This window comes from Crocodylus siamensis, chromosome 9 (assembly GCF_052110815.1).
Source record: "Crocodylus siamensis isolate JL-2025a chromosome 9, ASM5211081v1, whole genome shotgun sequence".
NCBI classification, from domain to species: domain Eukaryota; kingdom Metazoa; phylum Chordata; order Crocodylia; family Crocodylidae; genus Crocodylus; species Crocodylus siamensis.
Window position 1 is genome coordinate 41697010 of NC_143403.1, and position 22331 is coordinate 41719340.

Below are 22331 nucleotides of genomic sequence, written 5' to 3' on the forward strand. Positions count from 1 at the left end.
CTCTACCACAGATAGGGGTGTGACTTTGGGGTGAAAGCCCACCATTGGACACAGATGCAGTTTTTTTTACCAGTTGTCTCTCTCATCTTGTCCTGCAGATCTGCCACTACCTTGGCTCCACTCTCCGTGGCCAGACTTCCACTTCATTTCTCTAGGTAAGTAGCCTGACTCCTCTGAATCAGCCAGTATGGGCAGCTCCTCATTCAGAAGCTTCCACCAATCATCCCTCCCAGGACCTAGATCTTGTCTGCAGCCTTCCCTTGGCTGCCAGGAGCTTCCTTCTGGTCCTCCTACCAGACCGGGGTGTAGGGCTGTTAGCTCTGCCCCACTGCCTCTGCTGGCAAATCAGCATCAGCACATGCTTATAAAGTGTGTCCACGTCAGTGCCAGCTTCTTTTCTTTTTCAGGTGTCCTTGGCCCTGTTGGCTGCAGTTCAGTATGCCGCAGCACCACGGGTAAGCCCTGCAGCATGGTGAACCTGCACCACTGCCACATTCCCACAGCTCGGCGTGCCATGCTGCTGCCAGTAGGGCCCACAGCATGGTGATCCCTCCATTGCTTCCATGTTCCTGTGGCTCAGCATGCCATGGGGCTGCTGACAGGATCTGCAGCGCAGTGATTCTGCCACTGCCACCATGCTCCGGTGGCTCGGTATGCCTTGGCACCGCCGGCTGTGGCAGGGGCATGGGGATTCCACTGTTGCCACCAGGCTCCCATGGCTCAGCGATTCCACCACATATAAATACAAAAATGTGTTTATTTTTAAGCTTACAAGTTCTACCTTAGAACTTATCTTTGATAGCTTTGCTTATTATTTTTTTTGTTATTTACTTGCTGCCCAAAAGTTACATTTAGTTGTTTCTTAAATGTTGATACTAGTGTTGATTTTATCTGAATATTTTTTATTAAGCTGTCAATTTTAATTTAATCAAATGTTTATGTGAATGGATTGATTTGTTTGGTGGAATAATTTAAATATGATTATTTCTGTTAGAGCATGATTTATTGTGATATGTGGTTTTGGCTTTTGTTTTGCAATTTCAGTAATTTTTTCCAACTTTTCTTCAGCTGTTTTTATATTTTTGGTGTTTTAAAAATTTAGGGCATCTTTACACATGCTCTAGGGTAGGTGGAGGGAGTGCAGCATTTTAATTAGAGTGGCTCTTGGGAACCGCTTTAATTAAATGTCTGCAATATCTTGTGTATTCAACATCCTGGGCTTCTAAATGGCAGTTGGAACACTTTAACTAAAGCTTGTTTGACCAGCTTTAGTTTAAGCACTCCTGCTGCCATTTTGAAGTGATGGGATTCTGAATACACGTGACACTGAGGCTGCTGGAGCATTTTAATTGGAACACTCCAGCAGACTTGATTAATCAGTTGAGTCTACTCCAATGCATTCAGATTACAACATGTCAGAGCAGGCATTGGGCACATGTGCCCTTAGTTTTTCCGGTCGCACCTTAGTTTGGACCCAATAATTTAGTTTGGATTGCATTTAATTTGTTTTCCAGTTTTCTAATTTTAGCTTTGTTTTATTCAGCATGGCCAACACTTTTTAAAAAAAAAGAATTTACAAATAAATGAAATCCAAGTTGAGTTTAAATGGACCCTCAACAATGGCCATTGTTATGGGGCGTGGGAGTTGTTGTGTTGGCTTAATTGTGAAGCATTTTTGGAAGCTGGTGAATTCCTTGGTTTTTCCTTAACGTTGTTACCAATAAGGTCTTTCTACTGACAGATATGTACAAGCACTGGCTAGGTTTTTAGCATTAGCAATAAATGTTTTTGGTATAATTGTAGAATATAATTATAGAATTACAACCTTTTTCTTCTTGGTGATATAATCTATGCACATGGGAACAATAATAAACCTTTAAAATTAATTACTTACCACACTTAGTTTTACTGAACAGTGCTTACAGCTGAGAACTTGCAATTCTTTTACTTATGATTAAAGAAAATCAAAACCTATTTGTTGAAATATTTTTGATACATTTGCAAATATGTAGTATGTTATTAGGCTGCATACCCAGAAATACCATTTACCATCTTTGTTGGTGGGGGCAGGGGCAGAAGGAACCCTCCAGTTTTTTAATGTTGTGGTCTGTGTTTGCATTTTTAGACAGCTATCTGATTGGCATGAACCCTTCTAACCTGGCTATGTTTCATTTAAATTTGATACATTTCAGGAGACTCCACTTCAATAATTCTAAATGAGCAAATTTAATCAGTCTGAATTTTTGGATCCCTGTTTTGACAATGAAAATGAAATGCTAACTATTTCACTTCATATTTTTTAGGGCTTGGCCACTATGCAACATTTTCAGCATGCCACTTGGCCTTACCCTGCCTAATTTTTGAGAACTTCCCTGGCAGACAATTTAAACCAGGGGCGGGCAATTATTTCAGGCGGAGAGCCACTTACCCAGTTTTGGCAAGCTGTCAAGGGCCACATGGTTAGCCCTGCCCCTTGACAGGTGCCCCACCCCTTGGTCACCATCTTGGGACCAATGTCCCAATGTCTTGGGACCAATGTCCCAGGGCCAGCACCGGTGGGGCCCAAAGAGGGGCGCAACCTGGCAGGGGTCTGTGGAGCTGGTCTGGACTGCACCAGCAGGGAGCGGGGGAGCTGTCTTGGCTCCATAGAGCCCCTGCCAGCTAGAACCCTGAGCTCCTGCCACCCTGTTCTGGGCCCCGCTGACACTGACCCCAGGGTACCGGTGTGGGTCCTGTGTTCCACTGGCTCCCCACCTGCTCACACCCAGTGCCCCCCAGCCCTGCGGTACAGGTGGGTGGCAGCGCACAGACCTGACCCCATGCTTGCCGGCAGGAAAGAAGTTGGTGCTGAGCATGAGGAAAAGCAGCCCTTCACCCACCCCATGGCTGGTGCTCCATTCTGAAGGTGCTTGCAGACCACGCAGGGCTGTCCGGAGCAGGCACAGGCAGCCCCAGGCCGGCTGTGAGTGGCTGCAGCATGGGGCACCAGCCACAAGGCAAGCGAGGAGCCACTCTTCTCCACGCTCAGCACCAGCTTGTAACCTGGCCCCGCTGCCAGCCTGCCAGCGGGGCCGGGTTACAAGGTGATGCTGAGCATAGGGGGGAGGGGGAAGCATCCCCTTTCCTGCTCCATGTCCAGTGCCCCATGCTGCAGCCACTCGCAGCCTACCTGGGGTTGCTTGTGTGCACTCCGGACAGCCCTGCATGGGCTGCAAAGAGCTGCAGCATGGGGCGCCAGTCATGGGGTGGGGAAGGGGCACTTCCCCCTACCCCCATGATCTTTCCCTGCCCAGGGTCCCCCTGCCCTTCTCCCCCCCAACACTTACCTGCGGTTCAGTCATGGATCAGCTATGTGCTCCCAGGCCAGAAGCCCCGGCAGAGGCTTCTGGCTTGTGGGGAGGGCTGGGCAGGCCCACTGTTGTTGAAGCCCGCTGGGCTTCCCCTGGGTCCTACTGCCCTTGGTTCCTGTCATTTCTGACAGGAATGAAAGGCAGAGAAATATTAATTTTCTACATTTTTTAGAGGCCCTGTGGGCCGGATCCGGCCCATGGGCCATATTTTGCCCACCCCTGATTTAAACTCACCTGCTTAGGTGCCTAGGATCCCTCTACAGTCAATGGAGAGATTTTACAGGAGCCTAAGAGTGATTCAGGTTTAAGCATCTAGGTGCTCCATACAGGGCATGTTTACTTGAGATCCTTAACTACACATTAGCATAGTTCACTGCAAAGTAAGCATGTGTGTCTACACATGTACATGCTTACTATGCAGTAAACCTTCCTAATCCTGAGTAAATTTGCTACCTGGAAATGCAATAGCAAATTTACTCTAGATTAGTGATGGTGCAGGTAGCTTTCATGTAGATCCCTGACCAGAAGCAAAATCTGCTCCTGACCAGTCATCCACCAGGGGGCAGGAGATAGCGCCCTGCCCCTGGGACCCGCATGCTGCTCTGACAGGCCCAGAAACCCGGGTGGGGACTATGGCTCCCTACCCTGGCAGCAGGGAGTTCTAAGCCACCTGATCCAAGATTGTAATTAGAGCGGGGGGAGTGGGGCTGGGAGACCCTTATCTCCCGGCATCAGCTCCGCAACCACAGGGCCAGTGATGGGAAATAAGAATCTCCCAAAACCAAGCCCTGTGGTTATGGAGCCAGTGCGTAGATAAGGGTCTCCTGGCACTAGTCCTATGGTTGTGGAGCTGGCACTGGAAGCTCCCTGTTGGCAGGGGCAGGGGAGCCTGTTCCCCACCCAGCTCTGGAAGTTCAGAGCTGGAGGGGTAGAACAGGCTGGGGAGCTTGTTCCTCATTCAGCTCCACACTTGTGGAGCTGGGCAGAGAACAATCTCTCCAGCCTGTTTTTCCCCTTACTACCCCATGTTCCTTATCCATAGGGGCACAAATGACATGGCTTGAAGCAATCCCAGCCAAGTCATGAATGGCTACAGGGCTCTGGGAGTGGGACTCAGGGGGTTGGAGGTGCAGGTGGTTTTTTGTTTGATCCTTCTGGTTACAGGTCATGGGCTGAGGAGGGAGAGATGAAATGAGGCAGTAAACAGAAGACTGTGGTGCTGGTGCCATCATGAAAGCTTTAGTTTCTTTAACCAGAGTCTGCTCTTCGTAGAGGCACTGGTCTATTGGAAAGAGACAGGCTCCACCTCACTCCACTGGGAAAGAAGCTCTTCTCAGTGAAGATGGCTGACCTGCTCAACTGGGCTTTAAATTAAGCTTGCAGGAGGATGGGCGGACAACCACCAGAGCAAGCTCATCAAGCATCAACCAGAAAATCGGCAGGTTAGGATGCTCAAGGGAACCCACTCCTACCCCAGCCCAGGAACAGAGCTTCTCCATGAGTACAAGGAAGCCTAGGGCCTCCAATGGCATACTTACATGCCTGTACACTAATGCTAGGAGTTTGGGGAATAAACAGGAGGAACTGGTCCTTCTGCTAAACAAAAATGATTATGATCTCATAGGGATAACAGAGACCTGGTGGGACTCCTCCTATGACTGAACTTTGGGCACTGGTGACATGTAGGGGGTGCATGTGCATCCCCTGAGATTGGCCATGTACCCCCTGGAAGCACCAGCCATGAAACTGGAAGCCCACTTCCAGTTTCACTGCTGGCTCAGCGATCAGCTGCTGGGGAACCCCCCCCCCCAGCCCCTGGTCAGCAATCTGGTGCTCCCCCGGACTCGGGAGGCATCAGTCTCCCATGACTATGGGTATAAATGGCTACACCCTGTACAGGAGAGATTGTGCTGAAAAGGGGGCAGGGGTGTAGCTCTCTATGTGAAGGATAGCTACATGTCCCTATAAGCTGAGATTGGCACCCCAGAAGAATGACTGGAGATCCTTTGGGTTGGAATATGAAGGGAAGATGGTGAAGGGGATACAATGGTAGGAGTCTACTACAGACCTCCAAACCAGAAACAAGAGCTTGACCAAAAATTTGCCAGGGAACTGACCAAGGCTGCACTCTCTCAGTGCGTGGCTGTCATGGGAGACTTCAGCTACCTGGACATCTCATGGGAAGAACACTCAGCCAAATCCAAGTGGTCTCAAAGCTTCCTTACATGAGTGGAGTGGATAAGCTCTACCTGTCCCGGGAAGTTTATGGGCTAACAAGAGGTAAAGTGCTGCTGGACCTGGTACTGGCCAAAGGGGATAATCTAACCAGCGACCTAAGAATCAAAGGGAAGCCGTCTGACAGTGACCACGAGCTGATCACTTTCACTATCCATCGCTAAGCTGGCAAGTTGGCCAGCAATGCAGTAGTTCTCGACTTTAGGAAGCTGACTTTCATAATCTCAGCAGGCTTGTTCTTGAGGCTCTGAGAGGCCATGATCTTACAGGGAGGGGAGTTCATGATGAGTGGTTCTCCTTAAGGAAGTGATCCTAGAAGCACAAAGGAAGTCCTTCTCAACCCATAGGAAAGGTGGTACAAGGGCTCAACAACCCCCTTGGCTCAACAGGGAGCTTACGGACCTCCTACATCTATGATGGGAGACCACTAAGGAGGTGTATTCTGCACTGGTCCATGCGTGCAGGAAGCAAACTAGGAAAGCCAAGGCTGCAACTGAACTCCAACTGGTCACACAAATCAAGGACAATAAAAAGTCCTTCTTCAGATATGTGGGGAGTCAGAAGAAAAACAAGGGCAACACTGGACCCCTACTAAACCAGCTAGGGCAGCTGACTACTGACACCCAGGAAAAAGCCAATCTGCTTAATGATTATTTGTGTTGGTTTTGCACCAGCCCAAAGAGACCACCCTGCCTAACATGATGTGGGATGACTGGGGTGAGGGTGAATATATGCCCACCATTGGCATGGATCTTGTGAGGGAGTATCTTGAGAGGCTGGACACCCTACAGACCAGCTGGTCCGGATAGACTGCACCCAGGAGTGCTAAAGTAACTGGCAGACATCATAGCTCAGCCACTGGCAAGGATATTCAAGAACTCGTGGCACTCAGGTGAAATACCTGAAGATAGGAAGAGGGCCAATGTGGTGCCCATCTCCAAGAAAGGGAGGAAAGAAGACCCGGGAAACTACAGGCCAATCAGTTTGACTTCAATCCCTGGGATGATTTTGGAAAAAATTATCAAAGAAACCATTCTTGACAAGCTAACAGAAGGCAACATTCTGAGGGATAGCCAGCATGGGTTTGTTGCAGGTAGATCTTGCCTGACAAACCTAATTTCCTTCTATGACCAGGTGATGTATCACCTGGACAAAAGGGAAGAGGTTGATATATTATATTTGGACTTTAAAAAAGCCTTTGACCTGGTATCCCATGATATCCTCATGGAAAAATTGGGCAACTGCGGCCTCGATTCCTTCACAGTCCAATGGCTGGGGAACTGGCTCTGGGGTTGGACCCAGAGAGTGGTAGTTGATGGAACTAAATCAACATGGCACTCAATGACTAGTGGCGTCCCCCAAAGCTCTGTTCTCGGACCTGTACTCTTTAATGTCTTCATAAACTATCTAGATACTAGTGTCAGAAATGGACTGGTCACGTTTGCTGACAAGATCAAACTCTGGGGAAGAATGTCCACTTTTGAAGATAGGCTAGTGATCCAGGCTGACCTTGATAAGCTTGCAGGGTGGGCAGATGAAAACCTGATGGCATTCAATATGGAGAAATGCACACAGACCCCCTGAGCATGGTGGTGCACCCACTGCAAAAAGGCAGCTCTGACAATATTGGCGGTACCTGCGGGCAGTTGCCACTCACCACCCCACCATCAACACTGCTGGCGGTGTCTGCAGGCGGTCAGCAATCCCCGCTGGCCGCCCCCGCTGCCAGCAGCACCTGTGTGTGGTCTGGTCAGTGTTTGCCACCCCCAGGTAGTGCTGCCACTGGGTGCAGAAGCTCCCTGCTCACCACCGCCATGCTCCCACCGCTGTGCTCCCACCACTGCCAGTGCAGCCATGTCCCCACAGCTGCCGGGAGCATGTGTCATTCTGTGGTGGCTGCTGGGAGCATATGTCATTTCTGAGGTGGCTGCTCCATCTCAGGAAAAGAAACCCACATCACACTTATAGGCTCAGCAATGCTACACTCACTAGGACCTCAACCGAAAGAGACTTGTGAGTCATGATTGACCACAAGATGAATATAAGCCACCAATGCGATACTGCAGCTGGCAAAGTGAACAAAACTTTGGCTTGCATCTACCGATGCATCTCGAGCAAGACCCAGGATGTCATCCTCTTACTGTACTTGGCCTTGATGAGGCCACAGCTGGAGTACTGCATCTAATTCTGGGCTCCACAATTTAGGAAGGACGTGGAGAAGCTTGAAAGAGTCCAGAGGAGAGCCACGCACATGATCAAAGGGCAAGAGAACAGACCTTATGAAGAGAGGTTGCAAACCATGGCACTCTTCAGCCTGGAGGAGCATAGGCTCAGGGGTGACTTGGTGGTAGCCTATAAGCACGTTAGGGGTGTGCATCAGGATCTGGGGGAATGCCTGTTCACCAGAGCACTCCAGGGGATGACAAGGTCCAGCAGTCATGGTCCAACCATCTTTTCCAAAAATTCAGAGAGCTTCGAATTAATTCGGACCTTTTAATTGGTTCCCTGATTCAGTTTGGATTTGGAGATTCATCTACCGAACTGGGCCAAATCTCCTCTGCATCGAATCACTATCTGAAGTTTCACAGAGCCCTAATGATGATTCCCTGATGAGGCTGTGTGACAGCATGGGTCTTTGATAAGATGATTGGACCACTAATTCATTGTGGGTGTTGATTTTGATTTAAAAACATAAAACAAAACTGGCTTTTGTTTGATGCTAAGGTTGGATTTTATATTGAGTGTGTAGTTTTGACCTTTGTTTTAGAATTTTACTTCTGAGGTGTGTAATGTAACTTTGAATGTAGTGAAAAAGCCTGGCCATGTGTGGGTAATTAATTAAGCTTGAACTAAGTTCATTTTGGAGCTATTTTTACAAAGACTATACTGATGGTCTCCTGTCCCAGATATAGAACTGGCAGCTCTATTAGCAATATTATTTGGCCCTGACCTAAAATTACTTTTTTCTACTTAGCCTTTTACAGGGCATGCTAGGTTAGCTGATGTAAGTTTTATGGCACTTTTAGTGTAGTTTTTATGGCTAGTATTTTAGACTGATGATTAAGCAGTTATACTCATGTCATGATAAGCCAAAGGTTCTTTGCCTTTCTTTGTTGCTGTTGTTAATAGATCCTTTTGGACTGGTTCATTTATAGCTTGAATTAATTAAACAGATTGACATGTTTACCCCTAGCATTGTGAAACACACAATTATCCTAGGTGGGAAGACAGGACAGGAAATTATTTTTATGTAGCTTGAATTTTTGCATGAAAGGAAAGCTGACATATTTGTTTTCATAGCTGACTTCAAGGTCAACAAAACAGCATGAATTTTACCCCATGAACTGCTGACACAACTGAAACACTTGAGATGTTTTTAAATATTGTATTCTTCCAGAACATGATTCTTTATTTTCTTGCCATGACCAGCAATTTGTCTTTGTATTTGTAACATGGTAAGGCTTGCTTACAGATATCAAGTACTTACTAGAACATTGCAAGAAACAACTCCAGGACACATAAATACAGCAATACTTACTGGTAGAGGTGCTGCCTACCTGATGATCACAGCATCTTAGATGTTCAACTCAAGCTGTTTGTTAGGTGTCTCTGTACATGCAATTCACAGCACCTGCTTGCAATTCACATTCCTGAACCCAACCACATATATAATTTCTGAATACAGGTGTTTCACAACAGTTAGGCTCACATGATGAGATGGCTACCATGGAAGAAGAAGTGGTGTCTACCCTTTGCCCAACAGTCTTGTGGTTAGAGCACTTGCAGAAATGTGGGTAGACAACAGTATGGAATGGACAGGAAAGACAGTAGAGAAGCTTCTTTACTTGGTCAAAGAATGTCAATGAAGCAGAGAGGTCATAAAGGAACCACTATATGATCCCAACTGACTGACTGGCATTTTTAACCAATCCTGTGAACACAGGGCAGTAGGCAATGGGCAACCTTTAAAAAAACCCTTTTTCTTAAAATAAATAAAAATCAAATTATTTTATTTTATTAAACCAAAGAAAAAACATTTTGCTTAATAAATATTTGAGAAGAGCAGCCGACAGTGTTAGTACTGTTGTGACTCTCAGGAACACAGGCAGCCTACCACCATACAGGGTTCCAAGACCTGTGTCCAGTCATGGAAGCAGCACTGGTAGCTGGATCAAGATTATCAGTGAAGACAGGGCTCACATCCTGCAGGTTAAAGATTCACTGTGGTCGCAGTATCTGCTAGAGTCGCCTTCTTCTTTTGTATGGCTTTAATTCCAAATTCCCCAGCTAGACCAATGCCCTGCTGGAAAGTGAATGTAACTCCAGGATGTTGCCCTTAAACTTGTATCTGGGGCGGGATGTTATTATGTGCTCCATGGTGTGGTCAGGATTTCCACAGTTGCAGCCAGGTGAGGTTTTCTAGGCACCATTTGTACATCAGGTGGCCACACCAGTCATGTTCAGTGCATACCCTATTAAGGGTTATCCACATGCTCCAGGGAAGGTTGAAGCCTAGTTTTTGCATTGTTGGTTTGGAGACAAGGTGCTTATTTGGAAGTGTTTTCTGTTCAAGCTTTCCTCCAAGATTCTTCAGTGTTGTGGTATAGGAGGTGCTTGGTTCACGTTCAAAAAAGTTTTCATGAGATCATACAATGAGCTGGGAGATCTTGAAGGTCTCTGTGGATGGGAAGGTCCAGATTACAGCTGATTCACATTATTTCTCCATATGTTGCTGCATCCCATTGAGTAGAAGGAAGAGTAATGTTTGAAAGTACTGGTAGCCAACAGGGGCGACCTGTGGGGGGTGCATGTGGGCGCTCATGCACCCCCTGAGTGTGGCGGTACACCCCCTACAAAAAGGCACCACCGACACTGTTGGCAGTGTCTGCAGGAGCTCCCCTGCTTACTGCCACTGCTGCTGTGCTCCCACTGCCGCTGCGCCCCCCCAGCCTCTGAGGGCATGTGTCGTTCATGGAGCAAGGCATACATAGCTGGAGTGGGCAGTGCCTGCCACAGAGGGCCACATTCTGCAAGGTTTTGAGGCACCAAAAAAGCAGAGTAGTAGCACATTGTTCAGTTAGTTGGGGTTTGCTATAAATACCCTCACTTGTCCAGAAGAACTTCTTTCACTTAAAATAAAGTCAGTTCTTTTTCACTTAAGAACTTTCCTCCCACAGAAACTCAGACGCAGCAGGGACTGGGCTATAGCACCAGGAGCCTTTAGGTGAAAAAGGACCAGTTTATTTGCATGACCCCAGCTAAGAAAATATCTAGCAGTAAACACCAAAAATCGTGGGAAATCTGATTATTTTACTGTTTTACTCATCCACAAGCTCCTTTAACTCTCCCCTTTTAGGAACAGATGTCAGGTTGTACAAACTACTAATCACAGAAGGGAAAGCAGTGGATCAGAGACACCCTACAAAGCTGTTCATTTAGGACCACATCCTTTAAGACTCAAGAGTGGCCATCCCTTCCCCAGCTTGCTGTGCCTTCGTGCAGCTGGGGGAGATTTGGCTCCATACCTTGGATAATAAGAGACAGTCTGTTTGAAACTAGTACATGAGTTGGCAAACAAAATGAGGGAAACAGTAGGTAGAGATTTCCTGTTAACCAGTGGTGACACGCAGGAGACGCACAGGGGTGCATGTGCACCCCCTGAGAGTGCTGGTCCACCCCCTGACTGGCTGTACTCACTGCTTAGGTGATGGGCAGGGGGGGCGGGAGTGCCAATGTCCCCCTTGCAAGCACCTGCCGGAAAGTGGAGCACTGTGGTGCTCCCAGAAGCAGTCACAGCCACTTGAGGAAACAGCTACAGCGATCGGCCGCAGTGATCAGCCATGGGGGATTACCCCCCCACCCTGGTCAGCAGGACTGGCCACTGGGGGGACTTTCCCCCTGGTTGCTGAGTGGTCTCTGGGGGGCATGTGCCCCCCATGACTAAGGGGGCACCAGTTGCCCATGGTAGCCACTGCACTGGAGTTGATATCAAATCCAGAAATAGTTTTCATTACTGAGTAGAGTTGTGTGTCAATGAGTTTAATATGTTGACTTGAGGCCCAGATGGGTGAAGAGTACTTGGCTGTTGAGAGGGTGTACAGGAAGAAGTACAGAGGATGGTGGCTTTTTCACCCCAGGTTATGCTGGCAAGCTTTCAGATGATGTTCACTCATGCCTTTCTTTTGGCAGTCTTTCGGAGGTGATATTGGTAGGTTAGGGAGCAGTCAAGGGTCACCCCAAGGTAGGTAGGAGTTGGGTCATGATGCATGTGAGAGGGGGAGGTATCAGGTCTGGAGAATCCTCAGGGGAACAACACCTGACCCAAAACCTCCCTTTTCATACTTAACTTGGAGAAGGAAAGGAACATCTGGCAGCCTCCCGTCATGGGGTGCATGCCAGCTCGAGATGGGGCCGCCCAGTGTGGGAAGAGGAAATGCCAGATCAAGTCTCCAGTTCAAATCCCAGATGGGAGTATTGGAGACAGAGCGGCAGGGCAGGCTTGACGGTCCCCAGTTCAAAGCCAGGGGAAGAGAGAAAGAGAGAGAGAGATGTGGAGGGATGCGGCATGCCCAGGAGTAACCTGCTCAGAGCCAGAGAGAGAACTGGATGCTGAGGGGTGGGCCATGCTCAGAGAGCCCCAGTCCAGGGTCAGAAAGAGAGAGATGCTGAGGGGTAAAATGGACCCAAAATTCCAGAGCTGGAGGAAGAGAGCTGGAAGTGGAGGGCAAGACACGCCTGGAGAAGCCCAACTGGAAAATGGGGAGAGAAAGAACCAGACAGGAAGAGGCATGGTAAGCCTGGGGATACCCTGTTGGGAGCCAGAGGGAGAGAACTGCACAAGGAAGGGTGTGGCAGACATGCACAGTCTCTGCCCTGATCTAGTGAGGGAGAGAAAAGGGGTGGCGCTGAAGGCTGGGGAGCTAACAGTTTTGCAGTGGGGAAGAAAGAAATGCAGTGAAATAGAGCAACATTAAGAAAACAGAACAAAGAATTAAGAAGTTTTGTTGAAGCTACAGAAAAAGGCCAGGTCTGTTTATTCTTATTTTGGTTAATTTTTCTTGAACCCAAATTTTACCCCAAAGAGATTCTCAGGTCTAACGTGGTATAAGGAAGGGGTGCAGGGGATGGCAGTGCTGTGCCTGTGAGAGCACATTTCTTCTGTTTGTTTTCTTGTGGAACATCCTCCCAGAAATAAGAATCATTATTAAACACCAAAGTTGTGGCAGGAAAGAGATTTACATCTGGGAGGGGCTAAACAGGCCAAATCATTAGATGCAGGGGTAGCAGTGGACATAGTCTTCCTGGACTTCTGGAAGGCCTTCGACACTGTCTCTCACCCCATTCTCATTAAGAAACTGGGGGACTGTGGTGTCGACACCTACACAGTCAAATGGGTCACCAACTGGCTGGAGGGCCGCACCCAGAGGGTGGTAGTGGATGGGTCCTTCTCAACCTGGAAGGACGTGGGCAGTGGGGTTCTGCAGGGCTCGGTCCTCAGGCCCGCACTGTTCAACATGTTCATCAGCGACTTGGACGAGGGGGTAAAAAGCACTCTGTTCAAATGTGCTGATGACACTTAGATGTGGGGGGATGTGGGCACACTAGAAGGGAGCAACAGGCTACAATCAGACCTAGGCAGGTTACAAGGGTGGGCAGATGAGAATAGGATGGGATTCGACACTGACAAGTGCAAAGTGATGCATCTGGGGAGGAACAACCGGCACCATACCTACAGGTTGAGGAACTCCCTTCTTGTCAGTACAGAGGCAGAAAAGGATCTTGGAGTCATCACTGACTCCAAGATGAACATGGGCCGGCAGTGTGGGGATGCAGTCAGGAAGGCCAACCGTACCTCGTCATGCATCCACAGATGCATCTCGAGCATGTCCAAGGAGGTGATCCTCCCCCTCTATGCAGCACTGGTCAGGCCACAATTGGAGTACTGCGTCCAGTTCTGGGCGCCGCCCTTCAAGAGGGATGTGGACAGCATGGAGAGGGTCCAGAGGAGGCCACTCATATGATCGAGGGCAGCAGGGCAGGCCTTATGAGGAGAGGCTACGGGACCTGAACCTGTTCAGCCTCCACAAGAGAAGGCTGAGGGGGGATCTAGTAGCTTGTTACAAACAAGTCAGGGGGGATCAACAGGCACTGGGGAAGTCCCTGTTCCCCCGAGCACTGCCAGGAGTGACCAGGAATAACAGTCACAAGCTGGTAGGGGGTAGATTCAGGGTAGATATCAGGAGGCGCTACTTCACGGTCAGGGCAGCTAGGGTCTGGAACCAGCTTCCAAGAGAGGTGGTGCTGGCTCCTACCCTGGGGGTCTTTAAGTGGACGTTAGATGAACACCTTGCTGGGGCTGTTTGACCCCAGTACTCTTTCCTGCCATGGCAGGGGGTCGGACTAGATGATCTACTCAGGTCCCTTCCGACCCTAGAAACTATGAAACATAGGACCTCTTGTTCCCTATAAAGCAGAAGAGGAAGACGTCATCACATAAGGCCAGAAGCCCTATAGCACCTACAGTCAACAATATGTTAGAGTCTGTGGCATGTTAAAGTCCTGAGGACCTATCAGCAATTCCTCTTCCATAGCTGATCTCCCATGACTGCCTATGGGAACTGGTTGGGGGATATACTGGTTGGGACTGGCCCTGCAGCTTGGAGAGCAGCTTCTGGATGAGTCAGGGGGCGGGGCAGGAAATGGGCATGGCGGAGTGCAGATTGAGGCCCCCTGGTGTGGGAGGAGTAGGGCTGGGACTGTGGCAGGCGGTGCCAGCTGGGGCAAGGCGCGGGACAGAGCCACGTACGGCTTGTTCAGGGAAACATGGGGAGGCAGGGCGGGCAGCTCCCGCCACTGTGTGCAGTTCCGGGTAAGCATGGGGGGGTGCTCCCCGGGATCTGTGCACAGGGGGAGGGCAGACTGCTGCTGCGGGCTTGCCCAGGGCACCAAACTTCCTTGCTACAGAACTGACAGGTAGCTCTGGGTCAGGAGACAGCTGTCTCCTGGTGAGGTCTGAGAGACTGCTCCCTGCCCCTGGGGAGCTACTTGTTGCCAGGGCAGGGACAATGTCCCCCTGCCCTGACACCAGGGAGCTTCTGGCCTGGGCTCCCTGATCACGGGCAGAGGACTTGTAAAGAGCTTTAGGGGAGGGGCAGCTCCCAGCCCCTTGCCCTGATCTGCCGGTGGGGTAGCTAGGTGCAAGCTCCTGGCTGGGTGTGAATTCCCCACTCAACTGGGGCTTGCTGCTAGCTGCCCCACTGGTGGGTTGGGGCAGGGACCTGGGACCTGCTCCTACACTAAAGCTCTTTCCAAGCCCTGTGCCTCAATCTTCCAATCAGGGCACGGGGCTGGGACCTGCCCCTGACCAGTACAGTTCCCAGACAGTGCTCCATGATTGCAGGGTGGGTTCTGGAGAGCCTGGTTCCCTGCCCAGCTCCGTTCTCCACCTTGGGAGAAAAAACCTGGCTCAGCAGTACTACACTGGTTAGCACTACAGACAAGAGGGACTTGGGGGTCATGACTGACTACAGGATGAACATGAGCCTTCAATGTGATGCTGCAGCTAGTAAAGCAAACAGAACGCTGGCTTGCATCCACAGATGCTTCTCAAGCAAATGTCAGGATGTCATTCTCCCATTGTACTCAGTCCTGGTGGGCTTCAGCTGGAGTACTGCATCCAGTTTTGGGCTCCACAATTTAAAAAGGATGTGGAGAAGCTTGAGAGAGTGCAGAAGAGAGCCACGCACATGATCAGAGGTCAGGAAAACAGACCTTATGATGAGAGGCTGAGAGCCATGGGACTCTTCAGCCTGGAAAAGTGCAGATTCAGGGCTGACCTGGTGGCCATGTGTAAGTTTATCAGGTGTGCTCATCAGGATCTGGGGGAACGTCTGTTCACCACAGCGCCCCAAGGGCGAACGGTCACAGACTCCTCCATGACCGTTTCAGGCTGGACATAAGGAAGAACTTCTTTACTGTTCAAGCCCCCATGGTTTGGAATAGACTGCCACCAGAGGTGGTTCAAGCACCTACTTTGAACGCCTTGAAGACACATTTGGATGTTTATCTTGCTGGGGTCCTATGTTCCCTGCTGACTTCCTGCCACTGGGGCAGAGGGCTAGACTCGATTTTCTGAGGTCCCTTCCAGCCCTAATGTCTATGCACCTATGAGTCTACATGGGTTACAAGAAATAATGGCCACAAGCTAGAAGAGAGCAGATTTAGATTGGATATTAGGAGGAACTTCTTCACAGTTCGAGTGGCCAAGGTCTGGAACGGGCTCCCAAGGGAGGTGGTGCTCTCCCCTACCCTGGGGGTATTCAAGAGAAGGTTGGATGTGTATCTAGCTGGGGTAATGTAGGCCCAGCACTCTTTCCTGCTTATGCAGGGGGTCGGACTCGATGATCTATTGAGGTCCCTTCCGACCCTAGCATCTATGAATCTATGAATCTATGAAACAGGCTGGAAAGCCTATTCCTTGCTCAGCTTCACAATCTTGGACCTGGGCAGGGAACAGGCTCTCTCAGCCTGTTCCCAGTTCCCGCTCTACAAACATTATTGCTCCCAGCCGCAGCTCTGCAATCTCCCCAGCCTCCACTCTGTGAGTTAATTTGCTACTTTTATTTACAAGTAGCAAATTTACTTGCAATTAAAGTAAACTACTGCACAGTAAGCATCTGCACATGTAGATGATGATGCTTATTGAGCCGTAACGTGATCTAATCTTGAGTAAAGCATCTTGTGTTGACGTGCCTGTTGTATGATTTAATTTGTTTTAAGCAAAAAAACCTGGCTTTCAGGGTTTAGCCCCAAAATAGAAAGCTCTTTAAAATTATTATGTTTTAGTCTCACTGAGGGATTTTTGGCCAGCAAACTACATTTGTCTTAGCGTTTTACTCCTTTTACTTAAAAATGACTTGTTCCTTCAGTTAAATACATTAAGCAAGTTGTTAGGCTATGAGAGACTCTTTAAAAGTCATCAGGCCATACCTGATGGCCATACCTCTAATCATGGATATCAGTAGCCTGTACATTAATGTTCCTCACCATGAAGACATTGCTACCCACTTGAAATACCTGCAGATTTATATTCATATTTACAATCACAGTATATTGCATAAATCATCCATTCCATCCTTACCCACTAGAACTTTATTTTCAACAACCAATGCTACCTCCAAAATACAGGCCCAGCAATTGGCATAAAAGATGCACACCCTTTTCCTCCAATATGTCAACCTCTTCATAAGCCATCTTGAAGAGGATTTTTTTAGACAACCACACCATCATACCTTCACCATACCTGTGATGCATAGATAATATTTTCATCATATGGTCTGAACACCTGTAGTTGCTTCTTGATTTCCATCACAGTAGGTGTGTCTGCACATGCAAATAATCCTGGAGCATTTTACACTTGAGTGAACTACTTGAGAGAAATCTCTCCTGGGCACATGTCTGCTAGTGCAGGGATGAAGGAGCAGATTTGCTGCTCCTAGACTGCTGGTGGCCCTGCAACCAGCCCCTGCAGAAGTCAGGGGAAGCTCTAGGCTGAGGCAGGCTCTGCCACTGAAGCCCAGGTGGGGACAATGTCCCCCTGTCCTGACAGAATGGAGTTCCCAGCCCCTGTTTCACAATCACAGGGCTTGGGCTGGGAGATAAAGATCTCCCAGTGCCAGCCCTGCAACCGCAAAGTTGACCTTAGGTGATAAGGATCTCCCAGTCCTGACCCCACAATTATTGAGCAGAAGCTGGGAGCAACTTGATGCCAGAGAAGGGGGACCTTGTCCTTACTTGGGCTTCATTGCCCTGGCAGTAGGCAGCTCCTGGGGGCAGGGAGCAATCTCCTGACACCTGCTGCCTGGGAGTACACTTGCTCCCGATAAGGTGTTTACATGTGCACTACTGTGCAGTTACTAATCACAAGTAAATCTGCTACTTGCATTTGCAGGTAGCAAATTTGCTTGTGATTAGAGCCAATTACTGCGCAGTAAGCATCTGCACATATAGACATGGACATGTACTGAGTAGTAATTAGCTCTATAGCACAGTAAAGCATCTTTTGTGTAGATCCGCCCGCTGGGCACATTTGCATTTGTGCTTTACTGAGTGCATCTACACATGCATTGGGCTGCACAATTGTTACTGCGCAGTCCTTTAGTATTTGCTTAAGCTACTGTGCTGTAGTGTCGGCATCATGGTTTATGCCCACCAACGCTACACTGCCATAACAACAAGCTACCACAACATAGCTCATTGCAATGGTGACGTAGTACCTTGTGCAGACATGCCCACTGTGGAATAAATTAATTTTCTCCACAGTAAAGCATCACCATCTGCATGTGAACTGCAGTTAGGGCACAATAGATTAATTTATTTTGGCATAGGATAGTCCCATCAGACACAAGAACTATCCTACACTGGAATAAATAACTGCAAATAACTTAATGTGTAGACAGTTATGCAGGCACAAACTGAAACCACTTAGCTGACCCAGCAGGGAGCCAGGATCCTGCCTACTGCTGAGCCTAAACTGCTTCACATAGGCTCAATTTGCTCATGTCACCAGGCTCACATTCAGATGCTGCACCTGAATTAGTTTACTCTGGGTCAAATTGTGCCAGAGTAAATTCAGTCATACTAATTGTATGTGTAGACGTGTCCAGTGTCAACAACTATCACCCTTCTATAAAATTCTTCCTAGAATATTCTTATGCTAACATTACCTTTCTGAACTTACAATCCACATCCAGGATGGCACCCTACAAACTACCATATTAAAAAAAACCATATGGACCACCACACTTATCACCGCAAAGTCAGTAATCTTTCCATTATCCCAACACACCAAGAAAGCCATAATCTATGGCCAGGCTATCAGATACCGCCACATTTGCCCTAAGAATACTTTGGACACCATGATCAACACATCCCACGCGGCAACAATCAAAATCCATGGACCCTAGACATCTATCACAAAATGCAGTATGTCTCATTCAATGCAAACAATGCCACCATGCTCCAGAATGAACTTTCATCAAAATAATAAAAGAACAGAAACACCCAATCACCAGTGGCAAATACTTTTCACAGGACAACCATTCTACCTCTGACCTCACAGGCTTTGTACACAATACCCTCAGAATATGGACCTATAAACAAAAACCAACAGTTTTACTGGATACTAAAAACCACGGACCAAAATGGGGCAGGCAATTATTTCAGCTGGAGGGCCGCTTAATGCGTTTTAGTGAGCTGTCAAGGGCTGCATGGGTAGCTCTGCCCCCTTGACTGTTGTCCTTCCTCCTTGTTGCCATAATGGGACTGGAAATCCTGCCCCCTAACTTTTGCCACTAGAAGTCCCTCCCTTTGCTCCCCAGAAATACTCCTTTTGGGGGGGGTTGCCATCTTAGAACCAGAAAAAAAACCTATCATACACTAGAAGTCAAACTCTTACTAAAACATATTTTAATTTTATTACAAAAAATGTGTGGCCAAGCTCTGGTTTTGAGTGGTGTGCACTGCTGCCACATACGCCACCCCACTTATTCTTGGCATGGGTTTTTTTTGACCCCAGGGTCTCCCAGGGTCATTCCTCCTCCCCCCATTCCTCCACACTACAAGGTAGCTTTGTGGAAAATGCCTACATATGCAGTGTGTGGCAATGCAGATGGATCCGTGGCGCCACATACCACATGCCCACACTCGTCTGGATGTGGCCTTAGGGGTCAAGTGGCCATTGGTTCCTTTGTGGCTGTAAGAGGGGCCTTCGCAGATGAATGGGCATAGAGCACTGGATCCAGGCCACTTGGGCTGCAGTCTGGTTGAACTGCATTGCCTATAAGGTGTGGTAGGCTGACAGCAAACTGACTACCCAAACCAACCCTTGTCCAGCAGGGTCTCCAAAGGCTGCAGGAGATAATAAGGCCACTTCTCTGCTGAAGGTGCAGCCCATATAGTGCAGAGAAGAAAATCATTGCTTACCCAGCTGGATCAGCTTCACATTGGGGTACTTGGCAGCCAGGTCTCGCAGGGTCTGAAAACAGCAAGAAAAGGAGATGGAATCACAGGACCAAGGTGGATATTGGCACAATCAATATTTGGATTTTTTTAACCGGTCCATCCTAAGCACATGCCTTATCCTTCACTCCCACAGGATGGACAGGCACCCACTAAGTTGGGCAGTTGCCTCCTGCCAGAAATTTATCAAGCCAGATCTTTAGCTGCCATGAACTGAGTGGAGCTATGATGATTTATATCAGCTGAAGAGCTGTTGCTTTATTTTCCCTCATCCCTAAGTTTTGGTGTAATGACCTCTAGAATCAGCCAAGTGATCAGTATCACTTTTGCACTGGCCAGTAAAATCTTTTCTTCAGGGCTCCGTTGTCCATGGGAGCTAATGAATTTAACTCAGTGCTATTTTCCTGGGACTAGTGTCATGAATTGCCTATAAATATTAAGGGTTTGAGAAAAAGGTTGTCAGTAAGTCAGGGGCAAGAGGAGAAGGCTCCCCACAGCACTGGGAGCCCAGTCACAGAAGTTCAGCCTCCTACTGATGATCATTACAATCCTTTGTTTCAGGTTATATTCTGCAGCTATGCAGTTAACAAGAAAGATGAAGGGGAATGTAACCAGAGTCAAAATCTCTCCAGGCCACAGCAAGAAAGGGGCCCTTAGGGAGCAAAAAGCTGGTGGGGATGACACCTGGTCTAGAGCTCAACCGTAAGCTGAGTGGTGGCTATCACTAGCCCTTCTTGCATGCCTTTTTTAAATTTAATTTAGTCAGGAACGGCATTGAACTGGAGGCCAAACAGCAGGTGGGAAGGGGCAGATTATCACTGGTTCAGGTCATCCTTGACAGCTGTTCTTGGGACACAAGTGCCCAGCCAGCAATGACTTGAGCCGTCTCTGAAACTGCTCAATGGTTTCCCCGAGAAGCTCCAGGAGAAGAGATGCAATGGAAGCCTGGGGGTGCTGGCTATGCAAGTCCCTCTGCCTACACTGCTTTCCCTGGGATCAGCTCCCCAAGCCATCTATTCTCTCTACCTCAACCCCCTGGGTGCACCCCAGTATCTGCCCTTGTTCTTATACAAACCTTCGCTCCTGGTCCCTCAGGGTCACGGCAGGTTGCAAAGATATACTGTGGGGGATCTGGACCCTCTACTAGCTGCCTCACCAGCTCCAGCCCAATGCCCCGATTGGAACCAGTCACCAGGACACTTCGTGCCAGTGGAGCCATCACTGCTTCTTGTACGTCATGTAAATAGACTTTGCCCAGCACAGTTATAACCTGTTTCGGGTAAATATTAGCCCTTGGCTCCACAAGGGGAGTGGCTTATAATTTTTCTGTGTTCTTTCTTGGCTGCTTAGAGACCTCACACCTGCCTCTTGCTCTCTGGGAAGGGCACAGCCAGCAGGTACCACACCTACACCTGCAGTTCACCCACTCCCTCATCTTGGCCCTTCAGTTCCATGTAACAGAGACTCTGTTACTGTAAGAGAGAAGCAGCCCAGGCAGAGAGCACTACAGGCCAGGCAGGGCACAGCTGTAATTGGGTTTCCATAGTAATAGGTCAGTGAGATCAATTAATAGGCACCTGTAGGCAGCCCAGGGTAGTCTCCTAACCAGAAGGGGTTAGGGCCCTGGGAGGCATAGAAACCCAGGGCCTGAGCCAGCAAGGTAGTCTAGCCCTGCAATGTGCAGGGGTAGGAGCTCCTGACCAGGAAAGCTACCAGGGAATGGTAGATGGACTGCTGTGCTGGCTGGGGTTACCAGTGAGTCTCTGGGAGCTTACCGGGATTTAACCCAGAGCTGGGAGGTTATTCTGGTACCAGAGGTGAGGCAACACTTGTGAGGCATGGGATGTGGAGTAGGGATGGATGGAGCCACATAATTAGCCCCTAAGACTTATAGGTGCCCTGGGGCACAGATGGGTGGAGAGTGCCCAAGCAGCTCATGAGCTGAGTTTGGGCCAATGGTGCAGGATAGTGCTGCTGGATAGTGGACGAAGAAAGGCTTATTCTAGGACTGTCAAGGTAGCCTCCCTTTCTATATAATAGATACATCAAGGCATGGTGGATGAGAAGGTGAGGGTACCTTAGAGGCAGAGCGAGACATTGGTTATGGGACCACCAGGGAGCATTATGGCCATCCCTGGGACCCCAACATGCTACACATAAGTATAGGTCATGCTCCTCCTGGCCCCAAAGTGTTTATGGGGTGTCATGCATGCTTTCATGAGTTTGTTTTACTGTTATGGTGTGTGTGGTCTCACTGAAAAGCCAAAGTTGTACTGTAGGCCAGTTAGTCTTACCTCGATCCTAGGCAAGCTGTTTGAGAAAATTATGCTGGCACACATCCATGAGGGGCCAGCAGGGGACTGCATGCTTAGGGGCATCCAACACGCGTTCATCAGTGGCAGGTCCTGTCTGACCAACCTGGTGGCCTGATCATTAGATGCAGGCATAGCAGTGGATATAGTCTTCCTGGACTTCCGGAAGACTTTTGACACTGTCTCTCACCCCGTTCTCATTAAGAAACTGGGGGACTGTGGTGTCAACACCCACACAGTCAATTGGGTCGCCAACTGGCTGGAGGGCCGCACCCAGAGGGTGGTGGTGGATGGGTCCTTCTCAACCTGGAAGGACGTGGGCAGTGGGGTCCCCCAGGGCTCGGTCCTCGGGCCCGCACTGTTCAACATCTTCATCAGCGATTTGGACGAGGGGGTAAAAAGCACCCTGTTCAAA

At 48.8% G+C, this 22331-nt stretch overlaps 1 protein-coding gene across 1 annotated transcript in view; it reads right to left on the reverse strand.

Moving 5' to 3' along the window:
* LOC149857436 (uncharacterized) overlaps positions 1 to 20829 on the reverse strand; it is a 38775-nt gene extending 17946 nt beyond the window's left edge. The window contains exons 1-2 of the mRNA XM_090063320.1: positions 20680 to 20829; positions 19569 to 19620 (exon numbers count right to left, since the gene is read on the reverse strand). Of these exons, the coding sequence (XP_089919446.1) occupies positions 19569 to 19620; positions 20680 to 20823 (196 nt within the window). The 5' untranslated portion in view covers positions 20824 to 20829. The remainder of the gene's footprint in view (positions 1 to 19568; positions 19621 to 20679) is intronic.
* Positions 20830 to 22331: the final 1502 nt, after the last annotated feature.